Source organism: Antennarius striatus, chromosome 8, assembly GCF_040054535.1.
Source record: "Antennarius striatus isolate MH-2024 chromosome 8, ASM4005453v1, whole genome shotgun sequence".
Taxonomy (NCBI): domain Eukaryota; kingdom Metazoa; phylum Chordata; class Actinopteri; order Lophiiformes; family Antennariidae; genus Antennarius; species Antennarius striatus.
In genome coordinates, this window is record NC_090783.1 from 15,570,931 (window position 1) to 15,587,130 (window position 16,200).

General features: G+C 38.6%; 1 protein-coding gene across 2 annotated transcripts in view; it reads left to right on the forward strand.

Annotated features, from left to right (window-relative positions):
- LOC137599637 (teneurin-3-like) overlaps positions 1–16,200 on the forward strand; it is a 221,358-nt gene that overhangs the window by 130,789 nt on the left and 74,369 nt on the right. For both annotated transcript variants that reach the window (XM_068320595.1, XM_068320596.1), the window contains 2 exons: positions 12,711–12,884; positions 14,860–14,924. In XM_068320595.1, the coding sequence (XP_068176696.1) occupies positions 12,711–12,884; positions 14,860–14,924 (239 nt within the window). The remainder of the gene's footprint in view (positions 1–12,710; positions 12,885–14,859; positions 14,925–16,200) is intronic.

Here is a 16,200-nt window from a genome sequence, read left to right on the forward strand (position 1 = left end):
AATTGCCTGAGCTATAGTGTCCAGTGTCAGCACTACTGTTTAAAGAGAGTGCTCTTGGAAAGATGTACCTGATGTTCACAGACACTTACCCATTAATGTAAGAACCCAAATTTACATTTCTGCTACAGCAACAGAAAATTTCCTTGTGCTGAATACTTTAAACTTAACCTATGAGCACCTCTCCGTTCCAACTACACAATAAGAAATTCACTTATATTCACTGACAAAGTAAGGTAGAGGAAGACCAAAATATTTTTTCATTACATTTATTCACAGTCATACAATAATTTACAATCATCAATATATATTAGAATACATTTAAATATAACAGGTTCTTTATTGGCAAAACATGTATCATTTACCAAGAACCTACCTATAACTCATGTCGTATTGTAGCATTATTGACAATGTGTCATTTATGTAAGATTGATTAATATTGCTTCAAACAACCATCTAGGTGCTATGAATCCACTGCTGGTTCTAGCCAACTTCATTTGAGTGGGCTGGTATAAATACTGGGATGGCAACTTGGACGATAAATATATCCCAGAGGTTAGAGAAGTAGCAGGGAAACTTAATCATGTGTAAAAGCAGACTGACCTACAATAAAATCTTCATTGATGTTTGAACATTAATATTTGAAATTTATTTTCATTACATGAGCTTATTTCACAAAACCTGATTCAGTGATGGTTCTCACCAATCACTTCAATAAAAGTATAAGGTGGTCTTATTCAAAGTCAAACTGCAAGAAAACTACTAAATCAACTACAATACAACAATAACCAGTGGAATCATGTATACTGATGCATGTCAGGGATCAGGGGGGTGGATTTCCCAGCATCCCTTGAGATTATGTTTTTGAGGCCTGTGCCTGGATGTTCACCAGTGTCAGTTGCTGGGCAGTGGTTAGTTATTTACAGGTGTTTAAGTAGAAAATTGTTACTTTATCTGCCATAAAACAAAAAACAAGTTGCAAATTTTGGAAGTGGTGGTGAACTTTTTATGTTTACATACTATCTTCTAACTTCTGGCTGACTGTCCTTCGCTCTAGAGAGCATCTGGAGGTCAGTGGTGTTCTTTTAAGTTGTGAAATTGTTTTAATTGCAGAATTTTAGCATTGAATCTAAAAAAAACTTTCTTTATTATAAACTAAGTTCACATTTCAAACAAATGAATACTTAAATAAAGGTAAACCTTATCTTATGCAAATCTCTGATATTATAAAAATCACTGATCTTGCATCACACGGTCAACTGCTTGAAGGACTTTTTCCCCAGGTTGTCCCCACACAGGCATTTAAATTATGGTGTGACTTTAACCTTGGCCCCCTGTTCACCAGACAATTTGTTGCCCTCTCTGTCTTCCAGCCCGGCATTTTACCAGAATTTCAATTTAAGATGGGCTTTTTAATTTCAGAAGTAAATACTGCTTGTCTTCCTCTTTCCATCTAGTCTGACTTGAAGTAGAAATTCAAATCATGTTGTGTGACGTGTCCCGCACATCTGGTTGATCACACATATACCTTCATTAACCCAGAACACATTTTATTTTGGATAAATTCTGGCTGACTGGGGTTTCAGTCACTATGGTGGAGCTTCGATCAATCGAACCCAGGAACCAACCTCTGATTGGCTTACTCTTATCTAATCATTGCCCATCACGGCTAAATTTAACCAATCTAAATCCATCAAGTTAGAGTAGGATTGGTTAAACGGCTGGTGGGTTGGGGTTCATTTAACTCCTATCTGGGGGTTTTAAAATAACTCCACGTGGGAGTTTTTTTTTTGTTTTTTTTAAAGTTGCTGTGTCGGGTCGTACACCAGCCTGACAAGTCTGAAACATAAACTCTGATCAGGAAGATCACTACAGTAAGAACTCTGAGAACAGGGGCCCTGCGTAGCACTGCACTCATCATACAGAGTAATCACAGTGACTTTTTGACAACAGATTTGTTGGTATTCAAGCCAAGTACAATAAAATAGAGGGACATTTTAAATGCAGTCCTGCAAAAAGCGCAGAGCTGACAGTTCAGGAAGTATTTCGCAATCAAGAAGATAAATCACTCAGCCGAGATTTATGCATATTTTAATTCAACTGTCAGCCCACTGAAGTCAAAGATGGGAGAAGCACAACCTCAGATTACAAACTGGCAATTTTACAGATGATACCTGAGCATGACAGTACAGGGAAACCTCCATCCTCTGACTAAGGCAATAGTCACTATGTGAAAGACTCTCCCTGATTCCTTTTACTGAGACAATTTTAAGGCTAAATAAGGAACTAAAATAATATACAGGGGCATTGTTAAGTAAAAAAAAAACCCTGATCCATGGAATCAATTCCTGATGTGTGTACATCATACATTCTTTTATTAAATCTCCTCCCAAATGTACAAGTAAAAGTAAATACATATAGTGTATAAATAGATGTAAACTATTTAAAATATCAGTTTTATAGTATTTCCATGTTGTGTTAGACATAGGAGTAATTGGGATTTACTCTATGAAAGGTTTTAATGGAGTAACACCATTAATACATACAGAGCTAGATTACTTTTCATAAACGAAGAACACTGTACACTCTTCACAAGTTTGTCTGAACACACTGTCTGGTTTCCAGGAAATATAGAGAGGCCTCCCTTCAGTCTCATCTGCCTTGTTTTATTTTGTGTCTCAGTAGAGAATGCATTAGCAGCTGTAAAATGAAATCCCCTCATCTGCATTCTAGCTGCTGACACATTCTCCATAGCTGGAAACTGATGGGATCCTGGTGGCTCGTTTAGAAGGTCTCTATCTTAGACATTCACAAAGTAGAGCATGCCCAGTGTTCACATTGAGCAACAAATACTGTATTTCAGGAGCAGTCTGTGTGTCAGTGGTCATAAAATGCACAGGTACATTGCTCTCTTGTTGCTATGTTAAAGTATCAGAACATAATTGAATCATTGACCAAAAAAAACATGGTTTTAAATTAATGGCTCAGTACTTTTCCCATCATTAAGGATACAATACAGAAGTCAGAAGTGGCTTCACGGACTGAGTCACAACACATGCAAAAGCTGCTTATGACACATTAGATGATGCAAGGCTGGGGTCTGGCATAACCTGGACGTCTATTTGCATTTTCAACAACCTGGGGATGGCTGCTTTTGTCTTAACCATTTCACTGTGTAAATCTGTGTGTGTGGGAACGTTTGGGCGCAGTGGAAGAACATCGAAAATGATTTATCATTAGATTCTATCTCTACCTTAAACTGCTGTGCCTCATGTGTATATTACACGTGTTGTAAAGGTGCCAGAAATCTGCTGCTGGGGGATTTCTGCCGGTGATGTATTTGATTGTTTCTTAATAAATCCTCATAATGACTCAGCTCAACACAACTGCAGACCTTTTACACACACATGCACAGCAGCCCCCGTCCTAACCTCAGTTATAATTACTGGTGGATTTGTTACTAGTAGAAGGCCTGCTGGATCTGGTCATGTATGATATTAACAGGAAAAAAATTAAGCTTTGCTAGTCTGTATTGTATAGAACTTTGTTAAATTTAATTATCAGAACTATATGCCATTTATGGACCATTTGGACAAGCCAACTCACACCACAATACCTGATTTCATAGAATCTTCTTTTTTCTGTGCTGCGCTTGTTAATGTTACCCAGAGAGAAAAGAGAGCACCGGATTAATAGACACTGGCTGACATTTGGCTCGGTGCTAGTGTGTGGGAATTTGTAGACTTTGGGGACAGCTAAGCTATAAACCTCGGTGCAGATCACACACACACACACACACACACACACACACACACACACACACACACACACAAACACACACACACACACACACACACACACACACACACACACACAAACTCACACACAATTTATCAGGGTGTCTTTAACCTTGACCTTTAATTCACCAGACAATTTGTTGCCAGCTCTTTCTTTTCTTCTCTCTCCTTTCTGTCTTTTTTTTCTTTCGCTTCCAGCCCTCACAAGAAAAAAAAGGATAATATATTGATAGAGGGCTCTCTGTCTTGGATCTTTACGACCCCCTACATTTTGAGGAATGTTTGGACTTTAGGCACAGTCAACCCATGTCCCTGACTCAGCTGTACATTCATATGCAAGGCACACATACACATACACACCAGTTAAATGCTTCATCTTTCAGTATTGAGCCCATCCCCAACAAAAAGACAGACCCTCCAGTATGCCAATGTGGTATTTATAAGGGTTTGTGTATGAAATAGTACATCTTTCCCTTTTTCTGACGATCACACATATTCAGGAATGCCTGGAGATGAAACAACTTGCAAGGCCTTCTGGATATAGAGTAAGAGAAAATATCAGCTCATAAAGCAGAGCTGAAAAATAAATGCTGTGTGACCTGGAGGCGCTCCCTTTGTGGCAAACACATCCATTCCATGCTAGACGCTGCAGTCAGCGCTGCAGAGAAAGATGTTCAGCATCTTCAACACTAAATGTTACTCGCTGATAGGTTTGTTGCTCCATCTTAATTTCAATCATTCTTTTAATTTCTCAACCTGCTTATTCCGCATGCGCAGATAGCGGGGAGCTGGAGCCTACCCCAGCTTGTCTCAGGGAGTGAGGCAGGGATACTCCGGGCGCGACGCCAGTGCCCCACAGAGCTAAACAGAGACACACAAACACGCACACACGCATTCATTCCTATGGTCAATTTGGAACGGCCAATTAACCTGAAACACATGTTTTTGGAGGTGGGAGGAAGCCGGAGAACCTGGAGAGTACCCGCGTAGACATGAGGAGAACATGCAAACTCCGCACAGAGCGGGATTTGAACCTGGAACCGCCTTGCTGTGCGGCAACAGCGCTACCCACTGCACAACCGTGCCACCCATCTTAATTTCAATGTCATTCAATTGATTTTTAGTTCTCTCTTTTTTCGCTTCAGTTGTTTTCAACTGTCTTTCCTTCCTTATTCCTTTCTCTGTTGTCTGCTTGCCTTCTTGTTTCTTCGACCCTGATTATTATTAGTGCTTTTATACCTTTTTTCATAAAGTGTAAGGGTGGTTTCCAAAGTTTATTGCAATTAAAACTATAAAGAGACATGTCCCCCCATTCTGCTATTTGGGTTGCTGAGTTTTTAAGAAAAGTTACTGTCTTCATGTCAGTGACAAACTAACTTGTATCTAGACATATATAATGTTTTGATGGTCTGACCAAGGAAGATGTGATTAAGTAATGAATCCATATGCCTGCTGCTGCATACCATAAAAATCTTCCTTGTTTTTGAAAGAAAGACACATTTTTAGTACTGATTGCTAGTTTTAATCTATGTAAATCCTTTTGGTTGTCTTTGACCATTTTAGCCCTGAGATACCAGAACAGCCGTCAGTAGAATGCTGCTAGGCAGATACCATTTACCACCCAAACAAAATAGGTGGTGTAAACATCAGGATTATTTTTGGTTTTCAATGTTTAACAAGAGTTAACCGAAGTTGCACATTGTCTCACGTTGTCTCACAAATCTTCACACAGTCAGCAAAGCAGAAGTCTATGTGGAGCAAACTGTGAATCACGATTCAGTGCTTCTGTTCAACTGACAAAAGACGTTGGAAAGCTGCAGTCACACCAGACCTTTTTTTTCCCACTAGGGACAAATTTATAAACAAAGTCAATATGTATGAGCGATTGAGAAAGAAATCGCTTAAACTACAATTTGTTCAGGCACTTAGTGACAGCAGCAGACCCATTAGTGAAAATTAGCTCATTGCCCTAAACGAAAACTCCCAACGAGAGCGACATTCTCCTGGCTGAAGGCTTGTGGGACTTCTCCACAAGCTTGTCATGGTGACAATATCATACATGCTGGAACAACACTGGAGCAAAGAAATACCTTATCCTTTTCTAAGTGGGGAAAATTCTGGGGATTGCTTGGATGATGACTTCAGAGTGAATCTTTTGAATTGGACCACAATGAGTGCACCAAATGACAAATAAATGTTAAGATCCAAATGCAGCTTAGCTTGTAAAATATTGAAGTTACCAGTTTCAATAGAAATATAAAATTTGACTGATAAATTCTCTGACATTAATACATTTCAGAAAATTGTGAAATTTATTAATTAACATCATGGATTAACATCATGGATAACAAACACAAGGTTTGTTATCCATGATGTTAATAAACCTTGTGTTCCTAGGAAGAATGTAAACATGGTTATACTCTAGGGTAAAAGGCTAATATCTGGAAGTGGATAAGGGTATGAACATCTGTCAAAATTCAATGTATGAGCTGGTTGAAGACTTTTAATGGCTGAGTTTGTTGATTACATATTCTAATGAGAGAGATGAGAGATGTTTTGTTGATAATTTAGGGGACGGGAATCTTACAAGCCAATGGCTTCTACCCGTTAACCCTTTTTTTTTCTTTTCGGATGTTGATGATGATGTTTCAACACTGATGAAAGTGAATTATGTTGTAATAACATCTCTGGAAAGAAGAAAAATAAACCAAATAAATATTTTTTTAGGTCTACACAACTGTTGCACAGAATAATCTAGACAGACTAGAACAAAACACAGCCTAAAAACAACAGGAGGATGAAATTAACGAGACAATCAGAAGAATCAGGGCAGGAAAACACAAGAGGAACTGGAAATCTGAAACTCGAGTGACGTGAACCACAAGACCAAAACAGAAAACAGATACAAACAGACTGATAAAATGACATGGCCTAAGTGAATTGACTGACTGCAACAAGGAACATACAAATTCTAAGAAAAAGAAAATCTGATTGATCTTGAAGGAGGCCTGAGGGCTGAAATGCAATCCAAATAAAAACAAGAACATAGGGCCAGAGTGTACAGCACATTTTTCCATTCTCACATATGAAACATCTCAAAGCATGAGTCGAAGGTCGAGCTAATATTTTCATATAACACTTCTTGATAGGGCAACACATATTGAGCTGTGACCCCACATTCAGTCAAAGACCTTAGGGCTTAACCCATCATGTGCACTGACCCTGCAATGTCTCCTCCATACTCTGTCCATCATCTTACTGTTAAATTGTATAAAAGATCGATATCAGCAACATGCAGTAGCCTGGTCCTGCATGTTTCTGCAGCTGACGTGGTATCATATTGACCGTGTGTGTGTGTGTGTGTGTGTGTGTGTGTGTGTGTGTGTGTGTGTGTGTGTGTGTGTGTGCATGCGTGCGTGACGCCCACAGTATCATATAGACTACATAGCTAATCTTCACAGACAAAACACTCACCAACTGCCACATACCTTTATGCAACACACTATTGTTCTTGGTGACGGTGTCTCACATACTCAGTTACATACATAGAGGATGGAAATGTAATTTAACTAAAAGCATTTCCTAGAGTACTATACATTTTGTGTTACATATACTTTCAAATGATCTGTTCCTTAATTCTTTCACTCTAAGATGTTTTTTTACACATTCTCCTTTCTATGATTTTTTAAAAGACAAGTAATTTCTTTCCACTCAATGAATTTTAATATCAGTTACTACTTACTCTGTAAATTCCAGGCTGAGGTGGGGTCAAAGTAGCACATGTTAATTAAAATTTTAACATTTATGAATTTAATTTCATCAATTTGGTAAAAAGAAAATTGATTGTTAACTCATGCTATCATCTATTGCCAGTGCAGTTCTATCGATGGCAAAGACTTACTTTTGATACGTAGTAAGTCTTTGCCATCGATTCATTTCAGTTTACCCACATACTGTAGCATGAGGTCTGTTTTTGTGCATCTTTCACCTAATCTTTCATCACTGCACACACACATTTACAAGCATCTACACACACACACACACACACACACACACACACACACACACACACACACACACACACACACACACACACACACACACACACACACACACACACACACACAGACTCACACATCTCCTCCCTTTAGGAACATGGGTTTCTGTTCGCAAGGAGACTTAAATAAAACACAGCAGCCTGGAGAATAAACAGTGTAAAACTTCTCAGTGTACATTTCTGTAATTACAATATCAGCACCTTCACCTGAGTACTGCAACATAACTATGCAACTGTAACATAAATAAATGTACAGCTCAACATGAAAAATGCAATGCCGCTGGGTCTGCATTGAATAATAACAGGGATTAAAACATTTTTAACATATGTGATATGTAATAAATGCCTCCACATTGTGACACTGTAGATGCTGTGTTCTTCTTCCTGTTTCCTCTTTATTGCTGATATAGTTGACACTTTGACATCCTGAGCGAGATCAGAGCAGGAGCTGTCAGCTGTTTTAATTCACCAGGAGAACTTGTTTTTTTTATCCAGACATGGATGAGTGTTTCCATAGTTCGGTTATATATGATGTCAGCCGTCCAGTGTTGAAGGGAACTTACCTCACGTCTTCCAGTGTAGTGTCATCTCATATTTCCAGTATGCTCCCAGTTCACAAACCCATTAGAATGTGTAGAAACTATCAGGGTTGATTGTGAAATAAATAAAAACAATACAAAACCCTTGATTTTTTTTCTTTCCGGGAGCATCTGTGTTTATATCCTCTTCCAGGGAAATGTTTGTCTATTAAATGCAAAGCATTATAAACAATTTAAGTAAAGAACAATTCATGAAAAAAATGTGAAGCACAATGAGATGTTTTCACACTGTTGAAAGTTTTATCTGTCTACAGTAAATGCTGTAACTGACGTGTAGACAGAGACAAACTGGTGTGTTATTTATTAAGTGGATGAGATGAATGAAGGTGAGAATGCGGTGACATGTGACGGGACAGCGTCAATGTCCTAATTTAGAGGTGGTAATCCCTTCATTGACATGCACACACACACAGACCTGTGAACCAGACGACTATCCAGGCTTGCTCCTGACTCTAACATTCATGTGCCTGCACCTGTCATGTCAGGGGACACCGACAGACGTTGTCACCCTGCATTAAACAGGTGTTGATGTCAATCACACCCAAATACACTCGCCTGCAGTAAGTAAGATTCTACAAAGAAACTGCTTTGACACTGCAGGTTCTTGACTGGACATTTTGTATAACAATTTTTCTCTAGACGCCCGACCATGGTCGCTCTAGAACACATACAGTCCCTGTGTTGGTGCTGTCACATCCTGGAATACATCCCTGTGCAGCATTATTTAAAACCTCATGTCTACAAAGGCTCTAATGTTAGGAGGTTTTTCTCCAACTTCTATCCATAACAGCATGCGGGCTGTTATGAATACAAGTTGGCAATGATCAAATATCAGTTGGTGAAATCTATTAATATTTTATTTATAGTGTTATTAGTACCTGAAGTAGACCAAATTCATCAGCAGCATTGGATACTTGACATTTATACGTATATCATTCATTAGTTTCACTGTAACCACTGACGTTTTATTTCGGGTAGGGTTGCAGGAGGGCAGAAGCTTATCCCGGCTGATGTTGGGCAGGAGGCTTTGCATTTATTACTGTAATCTGTCTTCCTTGTTGTTTGTACCGCATCACAACACAGTCACTCCATCCAGTCAATAGTCTCAGCTCTAGTTTACAGCGCACTAAACATGGAACCTTCCTGCATCTGTGCAATTCAGTCTTTCTTTTTTTCACAGTGTGAGACACAATGTCAGCACTGTTGGTCTGTGTTACAGCTTCCATGCATTTGCAAAATGATGCAGTTGCGTTGTTCTGACGCAGACAACTTGGTCGACCAGGTGTATCTTTTTGGTTGGTTGGTTTGTTTGTTTGTTTGTTTGTTTGTTTATTTGTTTTATTAAATCAAATGACGTATTTATTCTGCTCAAAGGTGCTAAATCTCACCAGAAGGTGGCAGTACCCAATAAGAAGTAAGGATACTCATCAGGACATAATTAATAAAACTGGTCCAAGGTATACAGTACTGTATATAAAAATGGCATGAAGTCCATGTGTGTGTGTGTATGTGTGTGTGTGTGTGTGTGTGTGTGTGTGTGTGTGTGTGTGTGTGTGTGTTTTGCAGGAAAAAGTAAGAATTTTCTTTATTTGTTTCAATCACCAAGTCAACAAATTTAAACTGTATATAAAATGAAAATGCTAATGACAGGCAAAGACTAACTCTTTTGACTCATAAATATACATGATAATTGGTAAACTGCTGTTTTTCTTGACAGATTGTGTAAAAACACAGTTATGATTACTGTAATTTCTGCTAAGAATGATGTACTTGTGTTCCTTGGAAACAGTAAAATATTACCATCAGTCCAGAATTGTTATCAAGATACTCCATTGTGCCGCCAAGTGATAATTTTTACAGCTAAAGATAATTGCACCTTTGTAAGTAATTGACTTCAAAATAAATGTTTTGGATGAAACACAGAAATCAAAAAATGTATTTAACTTCTCATGGAAATCTACTTTTGGTATTAGAAATAATTTATGTTAAACACGGAAGAAAGAAGTATTGGTTTAGAAGTTGGATGGAAAACTCTCGAAACTCCTACCCTTCTGAATAACATCAGAAAAACACCTTCACAATTTAACAGTCGAGGGAAGGGGGGGGGCAGTGTTGTGAATGGATGAAGAGGAAAACTGTGGAGCGGAAAGATTCAGGAAACTGCTTGTAAGTCAGAGTTCAACTGAGCTGAGCTTCAGTTAATGCATGGCAACACCTGCCAAACATCAGCAGAGGAATGAGTCAGATGTGCTTCCACCTGTGTATTGCTGCATGTTGATTGCAAAAGACTTTTACGCTTAGATAAGGTGTGGTAAAAGTGGAGGCTCTGTGGGGTGGTGGGTTGAAAAAGGTTCCAATCAACCTCTGGTGGATTTGGCGGAGGTCTAGTTCTGTGTTTGTATCCTGATAAATTGTGGTGTGACTACAAATATGAATTCAGGGACTGACTTTCCAAGGTATACGGGTACATGGCATTAATCAGACCTGCTCATTTTCCTTTAACTACTTTATTTGAAGTAATCTGCTAAGTAAATTTTTTACTCTTCTCTTAATTTATTGTCTCCTCTTCTTTCACTCCTGCTCTGCCCTTTTTTTCCTTCTTCTGTCTCTCTGTTCACATCACACCAAAGGCAGAAATTAATTGAAGGGCCCTTGTTATAATAGGTTCTAATTGTTAATCTCACTGCCTTGTTAGAGAGCAGTCTGATTGTAATTACAGATGCTCATTAGCCAGGGTTCTGTCATGAATTAGACACTGTGACCTTGGTAATTGCTCCAGCTAAACATGTACATCCCAGTGATTTTATTGTGGAATTTTACCTGCAGTTATTTCCACAGATGGCCTTGTTGGGGGAAAAACAACTGCTTGGCCTCCATATGCACATATGATAATTGTCATCTCCTAGGTTGGTCTTACATTCTAGAAACACTAAAATTAATGATAAGTAGTTCTGTCTTTTAACTTTTTTTTTTTTTTTTTTTTTTTTACAAATTTCTCCTTTCAGAGGAAGGATGAAGGTTGAAGTGACGTTCCTAACAATTGGTCATATTTTTCCATACTATGCATCCAACATAAATAAAATATCTGCTTTTCCTGGCTCAGCAAGAGATTGGAGGATTGGCGTCATATACATATGCATTTGTCATACCAGTAATTTCAAGGGTGCCTGTAGGTTATGTCCAATTCACATGACTCTGGTCTGTAATCTTCTTAAGCCTACATTGTTTATCTGGCAGGAGTATGTTGAATATCCCAAGGAGTACTTATGGTTGGATATTGTGCTGGAAATAAGAGATGTGGGTGTAAGAAAATAAAATCAGCAGACAGTCATCATTAATCATGTTAATGAATGTAGGATGGCCTTGCCATCTTATGGACACACAAATACATTACGTCAGTATGAGATATGGTATGGCTTTCATCATGTCATCATAACTTTAATCCTATTTGCTGTATGTACTATCTGTGTTGCTATAATAATAATATTAATAGATTATATTTATATAGTGCTTTTCTAGACACTCGAAGCACTTCACAATGGTTCTATTGTCCATTCATTCATCATTTATACAGGGTGATGGTAAACTACATGTGTAGCCACAGCAGCCCTGGGGCAGACTGACGGAAAGCAATCCGTGCCTTTCCGACCACCACTGGAACAATCACACACATTCACACACCAGCGAGTACCTCAGTGGAGGAGGGTAAAGTGTCTTGCCCAAGGACACAAATGACTAGGGGGAGAGGGGTTCGAACCGCCAATCGTACAATCATTGGACGACCTGCTCTCCCACCTGAGCCACTGCTGCCCCTATATAGACACAGGATACTAAAATATATGTAGGTCAATTGTTAATATTCCCTGTGTTAAAAAATTATGGTATAGAATTTAATATTTAAATGATTACAAAACAACACAGTTTAACAAATAACAAGCTTAGGAGGCAAGTAGCAGGTGGTAAGACAATGTGTTGATCAGTGATATGGTATGTAGCAGTACTACAGTACATCAGTGTAAGCATGACAAGCATTACAAAACATGACCATTATTCTGAAGCTGTCTTGGCGTCATCCCACATGGCTCCTAGATACACATCAGTAAACTGCTGTGGGTCTGTAGGGTCATGCAAAAGCATCCAGTTAAATGGTTCACGCCCACCATAAATTAACATATGCGTCATCATTGTTAACCTCGGATATAATATGATAATACAGTAAATCTACCACAACTAATTTATCTCTCTCCTCACACATTCCAGGCACTTCCTCTTCAAGACAGGTACAGGCACCACCCCCCTCTTCTCCACATCAACCCCTGGCTACACAATGGCAACAGGCTCAGTGTATTCGCCACCCACCAGGCCGTTGCCGAGGAACACCTTGTCCCGCTCCGCCTTCAAGTTCAAGAAATCCTCCAAGTACTGCTCGTGGAGGTAAGATGGAATGAGCTGGAAGAAACCAAAGTGGTACGCTGTTCTCTATCAGTAAAAGCAAACCAGAGTCACATGAGAAGCAGGTGTAGCTGAAAGAAGTGCTCATTTTATTAGCTGTTCAACTATAGCTTGCAAAAAAAGTGCTATACCAAATGGCACAATACAAGAATTACGGAAGGAGATGTCAGCGAAAGTGGTGCTGGTCTTTCTTTTGCACAGTTAATTTGGAAACAAACCCTATGTTATTTGCATATTGATTGTTGTAGGGCTGTCCTGGTTATGGTAAAGGTTTCTAAGAAAAGGGGCCAGGAGGTCTTTTCCGATTGTTTGGCATCTTACTTCACAACCTCCCTTTGAGAAGGTCTGGCACTGGATATGAAAGACCATCAGAAGGAACAATTTGACTTTCTTCCTGGTCATGGAATGCTGGACCATTTCTTTACTCTCACTGCAGTGCTCAAGGGTGTTCAGAAGTTTGACCAACTAGTCTACATTTGCTTTGTGGACTTTGAGAATACATTCAACTTTGCCCCTCCTAATGCTTTATTGGGGACAAAGTAAGGAGGAGCTGCCTTTGGCCGTTGATTCTGTTCATCTCTGAGTACAGTGACAGAGTGGAGGTTGTCTATTTTGGTCCAGCTTGTATACAAGAAGGGAAGAATGGAGCTGAAGATTGATATTGATATTGATAGATGGGTTGAAACAGTGTCTCAGATATTGTATCAGTCTGATGTGATGACAGAAGTTCTGGATTTACCCATCAAATCTACATTCTCACTACATCACATGTACAATACTCACTCAGCATTGAGTATCAATGGATGATCCAGTTCATCCAGTTTTAACAAGTCTGGGCCAGTGCCAACTAACTAAATCAGACAAGTCTGTTTAGGGTGATTCCAGGACATCATTAAGGTTAAAGATTTGACATCATTTCATCAATATATCAATTCAGCAGTCTAGAGCTGACCAGTATTGCACCAGCTCATTCTGACAATCTGGATTAATGCTTCACTACATAGTTGTTATTACATACATGGAACGGGAAATTTTAGTTCACAGGTCTGCATGACCAATCCGAGAGAATGGAAAATATAATTTTTCACAGTTCAAATTTTCCAGATAACTTGGCAGTATTCAGCCACATTCTTTCAGCATTTGAATTAATTGAAGGATCTTATTACATTCTCCCCTGGGATCCATGTTTTTATTTATTTTGAAAGAAAATTGATAAATCCAGTTATGCTTTTTAAAGACATGTAGGGAAACACTTTCATACCAGGTATGAGAGCGCTGTGCACTTCTGATGTTATCACCCAGAACATATTTTGATACCAGATTTGAACAGGCCCTACACTAGATGACTGTGACTTGGCCAGCTTTCAAAACTTTTTTTTTTTTTTTACAGTTTGTCATCAGGCTCGCTTCAAAACCCAAGGGGATACCAAATTAGATAGCCATTTCCTACAGCAGCAAGAATGTAGTTCATGCTGGGAATTTACTAACCTATCAATGTAATGTCTTCTCTTTGGTTTTTACAACCTTTGTTATGGTTTTATGACTGATAACAAAAGTGTGAATGAAGTTGATTTGACGTACAGTGTGGAACAGAAACATTTGCTGATGACCACTGAGCATCCTGTGATGGAGAGGCTGGGCTGTTGGGGTTTGAAGGGACTAATGACTGTGTGAGGTACTAAATTATATTTAGCTCAAATGTTTTCTAAAGTTTAAACTTTTATGACCGATATAATGGAGAATATTGGAAAAAAATTGCTCACTCCAAAAAAAACAAATATTCCACATGTACCTTAAATTTTATTGTCAAAGTTTAACATACATCGAAACTGAATGAGATGTGACGGATCAACAGTCTATTTCAAAGATATTTCCTTGAAAACTACAGAGACAAAACAATACTGAAGAAGGTGACAGCACGACATAATCTTTGGTCTTGGTTGTTTTTTTTTCTTAGGTGTACAGCCCTCAGTGCAGTAGGACTATCTGTACTGCTCTCTGTACTTCTCTGTTACTGCATAGGTAAGACCAAACACTCATACTTTATCTTGCTATCTTTCACTCACACACACACACACACACACACACACACACACACACACACACACACACACACACACACACACACACACACACACACACACACACACACACACACACACAGATACACACTATTCTTTTAATCTAGGTTTGGTTTGGCACAGGCACAGGATGACAAATTAGATTTTTATTTTTGTTTCCCCCAATTTGGTCCTTGTTAATCCCATCTCATCTCTTTTCCAATCTTTTCCAGCTTCCTTCCTGTCTGCAGTATTATGTATCAATCAGACGTTCTTTTACTCTTCTTGCTGCACACATCGGTTTTCACTCTGTGTTATAAACCCATCAGATATCCAGACTAACTGAGTTTTGTTTTGTTTTTTTACTCTCTCTGTCACTCTACTGCTCAGGATAATAAATTGGATAAAATTTACAGCAATCCTCTTTGCCAACGTAGCTTTAATGTTGTATCATTTTGTAATGAATTGTTTTCCAGCCACAGAATCAACTCAATATCTTGAAATCCACATGTAGAAAACAGAAATATATTTTTAAATGAAAAAAGCAACAAGGCAATCTAAGCCCTTGATTATTTTCTTTATCAGAAGAAAAACCTCCATTGTAGTGATGACAGGAAGTAGAAGCAAAGCTTTGTGAGCAGCAGAATTTCTCTGTCAGGGTGCTGAAGAAAGATAAGAATCTTCTCAAAGCAGTGGCAGCGGCTGGTCTTTCAAAGAGGCGAAGCTCATTGTCAGCCTACATCATAACATTTTTAAACATTTGTCCAACAGTACACTTTTTCTGACACAGCACCTTGAGTTTTCAGTTAGCTAATGCTGTCTTACTAGGAGAGCTGAAAAGATCTGTTACTTTCTCTTCCTGTACCAAATCAGTTTTGGTTGTTGATCTGGCTTGCAGTTTCATTCTGTTTCCCCTTGAAAGGAAGATTAACAAATGGTTTTGCAAAAATTAGATTAACAACATTGTCTGCCATCGTGTGCACTAGTTCACTCTGACTTAGCCAGTTGTATGATTGATTGAACAAGCTAACAAAATGATATTAAACTTAAGCAAATAAATATCGAAAGTATGTTAAACTAAAACAGGGAAATATAATGACTGTATTTTATTTTCAGAGTGAGAAATGAACAATTTAACTAAGCAAATAGCAAAAAAAAGTTTGCAGTTTGTTTTTTCACTTCACTTACAACATCCATGATGGGACTGAGCTTAGTCCATGGTATCTATCTCAAAGTAG